At 35.9% G+C, this 9,510-nt stretch overlaps 2 protein-coding genes across 2 annotated transcripts; both read left to right on the top strand.

Moving 5' to 3' along the window:
• Positions 1-2,292: 2,292 nt before the first annotated feature.
• Positions 2,293-3,968, top strand: LOC133805701 (aspartic proteinase CDR1-like). The gene has a single exon (XM_062243864.1). The coding sequence runs from the start codon at positions 2,293-2,295 to the stop codon at positions 3,664-3,666; it is 1,374 nt and encodes a 457-aa protein (XP_062099848.1). The 3' UTR covers positions 3,667-3,968.
• A 1,946-nt stretch (positions 3,969-5,914) lies between these two features.
• LOC133805700 (aspartic proteinase CDR1-like) lies at positions 5,915-7,336 on the top strand. Its single transcript, XM_062243863.1, has one exon. It carries the CDS (start codon positions 5,915-5,917, stop codon positions 7,334-7,336), a length of 1,422 nt encoding a protein of 473 aa, XP_062099847.1.
• The last annotated feature ends 2,174 nt before the right edge of the window (positions 7,337-9,510 follow it).

The raw sequence follows: 9,510 nt of genomic DNA, 5'->3' as shown, positions 1-9,510 counted from the left end.
AATGTGGTCCATTGATAGCTGCTAATAAATGCAGATTTGCTCAAGGATATAATCACCGTAAAAATGGTGAATATTCTGATCGATATCAGAAATTATGGTAAAGATTGTGATTGATCAATATCACTAATTTTGTGGGATTTTTGGCATTAATTCCCTTGTGTTCACACTTGGTATTCCACCCCATATGAAGCCTATAAAAGGAGGCTTCACCTTTCATTCTATACACACCAAAAAAATAGAGTCACTCACTAAAAGCTCTCTTGTCTTCTTCTTCTTTGTTTTTTCGTAAGTCTTAAGGTGATAGAGTGAAGGTATTAATCCGAGTTTGCTGGAGTAGTGAAAGTGGTGTATTCCTCTACTCGTTAGTCGTTGTATCCTGGGAAGTGATTGCTCACGTATCCTCTAACACCAATCAGGTAGAGGGGGCAAATCTGCTTTAAGGAAAGCGTGTTTTACGTGCCTCGACTTTCTTTTCACTTATCAGTTTTATAATTTATTATTTTGTATTTATTTTTCCTGTTCTTCAATTAATAATATATTATTATGTTTGTTAATTTTCTCCATTCTCTTTATTTAAATTTCTAACAATATATACTAAACGGGAGAGAGAAAACTTATAAAGAAAAATAATAATATTAAAATATTATATAAATGATATGTAAATGTTATGTAAATATATGTATAAAGGAGTTGATGGAATATGTTTTTGTGAGTTTTAACTAAATATTATAGAGAAAGTGTATTACAAAATATACCACCAAAACATATTTTTTTATAATTTATTTCAAACTTTTACATTATACCAAGCTTCTCTATTTTTTCTCTACATCATTTAAATATTATATTTTTTAAAAATATTTTATTCATTTTAAGAAATAAAATAATTAAATATAATAGTATCACACTCATATATATACAAAAATTTATAAAAAATAAAAAAAATATTTATAGCTTGATGAATAGTGTTTCACTATATATAGAGAAATAATGTTTATTTAGGTAAAAAAAATATAATTTTACATCATCTATTGAAAGACTATTTAACAATTTTTTCTCTATATTATAAAGAATTAGACATTTTACTTTTTCTATTGAGAGTGCTCTAAGTACTGCTCCAATGCTCACTAATTACATAGAGAAAAGTTTAATTAATTCTTCTCAAAAAAATTATAAGATAAATAAAATATTTTAGTCCAAGAATTGTCACTATAATATTTTAACACAAATAATAAAAAAATATAAAAATGAAAAAAAAAACTTTTATTTTAGGTATGTTGGCGTGTACTTGTGCGTTTATTACAGGGACCTTGCCCTCGTAAACATATGTTACGTACAATAAATATATATTGCTTGGAAAAAACAAATATGTACCGTACGTATTTTTATTTTGTATAATTTATTTATTTTTCTAAAAAAATGGGGAGAAATGTAAATGCACGGAGAGTTTTTTTTTTCCTTTTTTCCTTTTTGACTAATTTCCATTTTTTTTTTTGGAGTCAATGACTAATTTCTGTATTGAAACAGAAAAGATGTAATATATGTATGCATAAAAAAAATTATAAATACTATTGTTTGATCTCTTATGGTATCTTTCTATATACACATTTTAAAGTAAATTTTCATAAAATTTTCTCCATATTACAAGAGATATACAGAATATAGAATTTCCTTTTCTATCATTTTTTTAAAGATTAATTCGGAAAAATTATCTCCACAAAACTGACAATAATTAAAGAGATAAATTCACAAATTTGCTGATTTTATAGTTATAATCCTATGTATCAGTGAGCTGTATATAATCAATAAATGCAAAAAATAGAGGAGAGATAAAAATCTAATAAAGTCTTTGAAAAAAAAAATCTTAATTTGATATATTTTGTACTTAATTTGGCGAGGTTACATATAGTTTGAATTGATATATGTTATTTATGGTAAATATATACATATTCCATGTATACCTGAGCATGAAATCTTAAAATTTAGAATCCATTTCCACAATATATAATATATTACTTTGTTTATATATATATATATATAAACATATGGTAGCAATGATCTAGCAGTAATTGACTGCCTAATTATAATATAAAATACAGCTATTACGTATCCTAATTATGATATACACAGATTAATTCCAAATAAAAATTTGGCAGTCAATGATAATTAAAATTTAATAAAATAATAGTTTACCAATTAGCCAATTTCTCTTATATATACTTGCCAATACATACCAGAGTTGATCAAATCAAAACATAAGAAATTAGTACCACTATATTTTTTTGGTAGAGAAACATGGAATCTATTATTTCTTATATTTTGATTGTATTATCAGTGTTATTATCACTATCATCTCATTCTTATTCACATTCTTCAAATGGTTTCAGTGTAGAGATCATCCACCGTGACTCCGTCGAGTCCCCTCTCTACGACCCCTCACAGACTCATTCAGAGCGCTTGGCCAACGCTTTCCGCCGCTCCATCAGCCGCGCCGCCACACTCTATTCCTCTCGATTAGCATTATTAGCTACTAAGCCAAACTCATCAGTCGAATCCACCGTGTACACCAACGGTGGTGAGTATCTGATGTCCATCTCCCTCGGAACGCCGCCGTTTAAGATCCTAGCCATTGCTGACACTGGCAGCGACCTCACCTGGACTCAGTGCAGCCCATGCAAGCGCTGCTACAAACAAGTCGCTCCTCTCTTCAAACCCAACTCTTCCAAAACCTATAGAGACGCTTCCTGCTCTTCCTCTCTATGTAACTCTGCCTCCGGAGCTAAAACCTCTTGCTCCGCCGACAACTCTTGCCACTACGCCGTCTCTTACGGCGACCAATCTTTCTCCAACGGCAACATCGCCACCGACGTCCTAACCCTCTCTTCCACCTCCGGAAGGCCCGTTACCTTCCCAAACTTCCTCATTGGCTGCAGCCACAACAGCGACGGTACTTTCGACGAGAACGGCTCCGGCATCGTCGGACTCGGCGGTGGAGCGGGTTCCCTCGTTTCCCAGTTGACATCTTCCATTGGAGGCAAGTTCTCCTACTGCTTGGTCCCCTTTGTCTCCGGCGGAACTGGCCAGTCCAAGAACTCAAGCACACTCAACTTCGGAGGGAATGCAGTGGTTTCTGGTAGAGGAGTGGTGTCTACACCGATTGTTAGAGGGGATTATGATACTTTCTACTACCTGACTCTTGAGGGAATGAGCGTAGGAAGCCTCAACGGAAAGAACAAGAACAAGTTTATCAATTTCAGACGATCTACCCCAGCAGCAGTGTCAGAAGGCAACATAATAATCGACTCAGGGACGACACTGACGTTGGTGCCTGAGGATTTTTACTCGGATTTGGAAGCTGCGGTGGCCAGTGAACTGAAAGATCAGAAGCGTGTGGATGATCCGAGCGGTACGTTGAACTTTTGCTACGAGAGCACAAGTGACGCAAGTTTTGTTGTGCCTAGTATCACCGTGCATTTCAAAGGTGCCGACGTGAAGCTGAGTAAGCTCAACACATTTGTGCGAGTGAGTGAGGAAGTGGTGTGCTTTTCTATTGTGGGTACACAAGACTTATCAATATATGGGAATTTGGCACAGATGAATTTCTTGGTGGGTTATGATCGTGTGGAGAAAACTGTGTCGTTTAAGCCAACGGACTGCACTATTAATTAGCTTCGTATATTATAGCCTACACTTGTAGTATTACGTACGTACTATTATTATGGAGATTTATGGGTTTTCTTTTTTGTTTTTTTAAATTACTGAATTGATGTTGGTGTATTATTTCTCTCCTGTGTGTAATAAATTAATAATACTACTTTTTTTTTCATCATCATTATCCCTTTGTATTTCAATTTTTGCTCTTTTTTTTTAATAAATGAGATTTCATTATCAGTATGTAGCGTTTGTTAAATATACATTATTCACTTGATCCACGCATTCACATATATACGCACACATAGGCTATCGATGGTTCTATTCTCTCCCATCAAGCTGATAAGGCCTGTTGTTCAACCATTTATTTAGGATTGTGAACCATGCTCTCGAAGTCTTAATTTTGATTGATGGTATGACTACAAAAAGTGGCCATCATATAAAATAATAATATGGTTTTTTATATATATATATATATTTTTTTTTTTTTTTGTCCCATTACATGTTTGGATGCTGTGTTTTGACAAATTATTTTTTGAATTTTATGTTTTGTAAAATAGTTAAAATAGAACCCTAAACTCAATTTTGATGTAGAAAAAATGATTGTTAGTTTGGTAAATTATTTGTGATTTTAGTTGAGAAAACATTGACCAAAATCAGGTTTAAGGTTCTATTTTAACTATTTTACAAAGCGTAAGGTCTAAAAAGTAATTTGTCAAAACAGAATCCAGAGTCCAAAAATATATAAATCATAATAATAATAATAATAATAACAATAATAATAATAAATGAAAAAAAAACATGCTCACACACAAACAAATAATAAATTGATTAAAAAAATACAACAATACATATATTACATACATATACGGGTGATTTAAAAATTGATATTATGTCAAATGGTATATGTGTATATTAATTGTATCTAGTTTAAGGATATTTGAGGATATAATTAAGTTCATCTCCAATATGGAAGCACTACCCAATGCTATTTCAAACAGAAGTAAAATATATGTCAAATTTTTTGGCCTTTTAACAAATAATAATTGAACTTTTTCCTTTTCAAAATGTTAAAATATAACGTAGTAGTTAAAATGTTATTATATTACAAAGACTAAAAGTAGTCTCACTAAATTTTACTTATGGCGTATTGCAGTCATAATATTTTTATTGAAACAGACATTGATCTTTGTGGATCGATAGGGAAATAAATTTTGTTGTAATATCAAAATAATACCATTTATTGAAATTGATTTTGATATGGTGATGTGTGCGTGTTTTTTCCCCCATAAAGATATTGTAGTTGTTCTTTATATATAACATGTTATTCTCCGGGTTGTCATGGAAGAGGACATCTATCTCTCTACAATAATGTAGCTCAGATAATGGACCATTTGGTGGTATATAAACGACCTAAAACCAAAGGTGGTATATGAATTCCAAACCAAATAAATATATTACATCATTAATTTGTGTGTTAGTTTAAGTAACTACATATATATATATATAATCACAAAAATATATACACTTTTATCGTGTTAATGATATGTGTATTTTTTTAAGGGTTAATTTTGATAATATGTTTATATATATATACAATTATACAAAATGATGAGATCATATATGCTAAGCATATATGTATACATCTGATAGTAAGTTTAAAATTTTGGGCATCTCAATTCTCTGTTCTCATGACTTGATAACTTATAAATTAATTCTAATAATCTCTAAATTTATTGCTAACTAAAATCAAATTGTCCACATGCATACATAGAAATAAGAGATTATTTTTTTATCTTCTTAGAGAGTTTTACTTCATATTTTTAAATTAATTAAAGAAAGGAGGGTGTTAAATAAAAGAAAAAAAGAATCTTCCGTTACATATAATTAAAAAGAAGAATATCTCCATATTTAATTCACACCTTATAACTTTATACTATAAATAGTGGATATATTTCCGTCCATTGTAAAATTAATTACTTTATATATATATAGAATGATAAAAAAAAAATCCAAATCATGATCCTGCATCCAAATATAGATAGGCATTTGATGTAATATACGCCATCATTATATTGTGAAAAAAAATCTCTTCTAGCAATTTTTTTTTTTTAAATAAAGATAAAAATATTTGAACTAATTAATTATTTAGCTTTTATTTATATCCCTCCTATTTTGAGCTCTCCCTCCTTTGGTGTGTGTATATATATATATATATCTATATTATATTAATAAATATATTCCGTGGAAACCTGCTAAGGAAAGTATGGCAGTGATTAAAACACAGTATGGTTTTGTGTTCTTCATAATTACTGTTTCATTAATTTCTTCTAATAATGGGGCTATCATTAGCGTGGAGTTGATCCATCGAGACTCACCAAAATCTCCATTGTACTCTTCTTCGCAAACCCCTTGGCAACGCATAGCCATGGCCCTGCAACGCTCCACCCACCGTAGTGCCAACCACTTCCACCACTACTTGACCAACAAGAAGAACACTACTACTACTTCTAGCAGCAGCAGTGCCCAATCTGAGTTATTCCCCAGCGGAGGAGAGTATCTCATTAACATCTCCATCGGCACACCACCTTTCCCAATTCTCGCCATTGCAGATACCGGAAGCGATCTCATGTGGACTCAATGCCAGCCCTGTCCCCATTGCTTCAAGCAAAAGGGTCCTCTCTTTCAACCCAACTCTTCCTCAACCTTCCACCTTCTTTCCTGCAAATCCGAACAGTGTAAGAACTTGGATGATGACGGGCCCTTCTGCAATGCAGACTCCTCCTGCCGTTACACCTACTCCTATGGAGACTCCTCTTACACAAGTGGAACCCTTGCCCTCGAAACTCTCACCTTCTCAGCTTCATCTCCTGATGATAATGATCCTGTATTGTCATTTCCCAGCACCATTTTTGGCTTCGGATTCCAAAACGGAGGAGCTTTCAGCGGTCTCGAGTCGGGAATCATTGGACTCGTAGCTGGAAAACTCTCCCTCATTTCTCAAATGGGGTCTTCCATAAATGGCAAATTTTCTTACTGCTTGGTGCCTGCATCATTATCACCATCACCACCACCACCACCATCATCTTCAAGCAAACTATATTTTGGTGGCTCAAGTTTTGTTCCAGGTACTCAAGTATCGACTACTCCTTTACTAACAAACATTGATTTTCAAAGCTACTATTACCTCGCACTTGAAGCTGTCAGTATCGAGAATGTGAAATTTGAGTTGACGAAGAAAGGTGCTCAGGGAAACATGATCATAGATTCTGGGACCTTGTTAACGTATTTACCTACCAAGTTATACAAAGCGTTGGAAACCATGATGAGAAAGTCGATAAAGAATTTGGAGTTTGGTAAAGATCCAAATGGGTATACGAGTCTGTGTTACAAGACCAAGTCGGATGATATCGATGCTCTTGGGTTCACTTTTCATTTCGAGGACGGAGGAGATGTGGAGTTGAAGAGTGTAATAAACACGTTCCTTCGAGTTACAGAAGATGTTTTATGCTTTGCGTTTGCACCCACTGATCTGTATGATCTTCTAATCTTTGGTAATGTGGCTCAGGCCAATTTTCTGGTGCAGTATGACTTGACTGGAAAGCTTCTATCGTTTAAGCCTGTAAAAGAAATTGGAAATGCAGAGGAAAAGGAGGCCACTAACGTTCAGTACAGTGGTACTGAATGAAGCAATCCCAAGGAAGATTTTATTGTTACATTGCCTTTATCAATTCTGTTATGTAATTGTTGTAATATTCTTTCCTCTGTACACGTGTCTATTAGCCTATGGGTTTGTTATTAACCTCTTGTAATTGCTCTATTATATAATGAGAAATACTCTGCTCATAACGTTTGAGCTGATTCAATCATTTTGCTGTCCATTTCTCTATATCTTCACTTGGTATCAGAGCATTTCAGGCCGTTGGCCATGTCGACCGGCGAAAGTCAGACTCCATCCACCCAGCCGGCGAAGGCCGGTCCTGGTTCTGTCAGCAATGCTCCTGGCGGATCGACTGTGCAGCTGCATCTTGCAGGCGCTTCCATGGTGACTCCCTTCGGTACTACTCTGAGTCAACCATTCTCTCTCAAACTCGACCGACACAATTTTCCTCTGTGGAAAACGATGGTTTCCACGATCGTCCGTGGCCATCGTCTCGATGGGTATCTTCACGGCCTCCGTGCCTGCCCACCTCAGTTTCTTCCAGTCGAGAAACCCACTGGTGATGGTGTTGATTTCTCCGAACAGGTTCTCAACCCTGATTACGAATCCTGGATTGTCTGCGACCAACTTCTTATGGGATGGTTATATGGTTCCATGACTGAGGGCATTGCCTCAGAAGTCATGGGTTGCACCACTGCGGCCCAACTCTGGACTGCACTCGAAGAGCTATTTGGAGCTCACTCTCGTGCCCACATGGATGACCTGCGGACTAAAATACAGACTACACGCAAAGGGGCAACATCCATGATAGATTATCTCAAACAGAAGCGCATCTGAGCCGATTCTCTTGCCCTAGCAGGGGAACCATATCCTGAAAAGCATCTCACTGCAAATGTCCTCTCAGGTTTGGATATCGAATACTTATCCATTGTTTGCTTACTTGAATCTCGCCCTTCTCTTACATGGCAGGAACTCCAAAGTTCCCTTCTCAGTTTTGATGGTAAACTGGAGCGTTTGCATTCTGTCAACACCTCTAGTCCCCTCCTCAATTCCTCTGGCTCTCTCTCGGCAAATCTGGCCCAGCGACCGTTTTCCTCCAACTTCCCTCGTTCTCAGGGCACTCCCTATAACTCTGGTCGTGGTTCTAGCACTCCTCCTTCTCACTCACGGGGCCGCGGTTACCAAGGTCGAGGTGCGCGGTCGGGTCGTGGCTCTCGACCCACTTGCCAGGTCTGTGGAAAATATGGGCATGCTGCCTCTGTTTGTTACAACCGGTATAATGAGTCGTACATGGGACAGCCACCTTCGTTGGACAATACTTCACTCAAAGCTAAACAACAAGACATGACAACTCTTCTTGCCACACCACAGACTCTTACTGATGAAAGCTGGTATGCCGATAGTGGGGCGACCAATCATTTGACTGCTGATGGGGACAAGCTGTCTACCAAATCCGACTATGGTGGTAAGGACCAGATTATTGTTGGTGATGGTAGGAAATTGACTATTCAATCTACTGGTACTGCTTCTATTGATATTTCTCCAGCTACTAGCTTGTTCTTGAAAGACTTGCTTCATGTTCCTACTATTACTAAGAACCTTATCAGTGTTTCCAAATTGACTCGTGATAATCAAGTATCGATTGAGTTTTTTCCTGGTTTTTGTTGTGTGAAGGACTTGCTAACAGGGACGGTGGTGCTGGAAGGAACACTTAAAGATGGTCTTTACCAGCTCAATTCTTCATCCTCTCGCCCCTTTCCACCAAGCTCGTTTACTGCTGTCCAAACACATTCCCAGCCCGATAGTTCCTCTACTGTTTCCTTAAAAGATACATGGCATCGTTGTTTAGGTCATCCTTCCATTTCAGTTTTAAATCAAGTGTTAAAAATGTCTAATGTAAAACACATAGTCAATGAAAAACACTCTTTTTGTGATGCTTGTCAACTTGGGAAATCTCATGCTTTACCCTTTAAGAATTCTTCATCTAGAGCTAACAATGTGCTTGATTTGATCCACACAGATCTCTGGGGTCCAGCTCCTGTGGCCTCTCACATTAATTTCAGATATTATATACATTTTGTTGATGACTATAGCCGCTATACTTGGCTTTTTCCACTTAAACAAAAATCTGATGCACTTACAGCTTTTACTCATTTTAAAGCATTAGTTGAGAATCAGTTTGATCGCAAAATCAAACAACT

Source organism: Humulus lupulus, chromosome X, assembly GCF_963169125.1.
Source record: "Humulus lupulus chromosome X, drHumLupu1.1, whole genome shotgun sequence".
Classification (NCBI taxonomy): domain Eukaryota; kingdom Viridiplantae; phylum Streptophyta; class Magnoliopsida; order Rosales; family Cannabaceae; genus Humulus; species Humulus lupulus.
This window is presented reverse-complemented; position numbering and strand designations above follow the sequence as displayed.

Bases quoted from the DNA above. Each gene is read 5' to 3' on its own strand.
- LOC133805701 (XM_062243864.1), top strand. From the start codon at position 2,293: ATGGAATCTATTATTTCTTATATTTTGATTGTATTATCAGTGTTATTA.
- LOC133805700 (XM_062243863.1), top strand. From the start codon at position 5,915: ATGGCAGTGATTAAAACACAGTATGGTTTTGTGTTCTTCATAATTACT.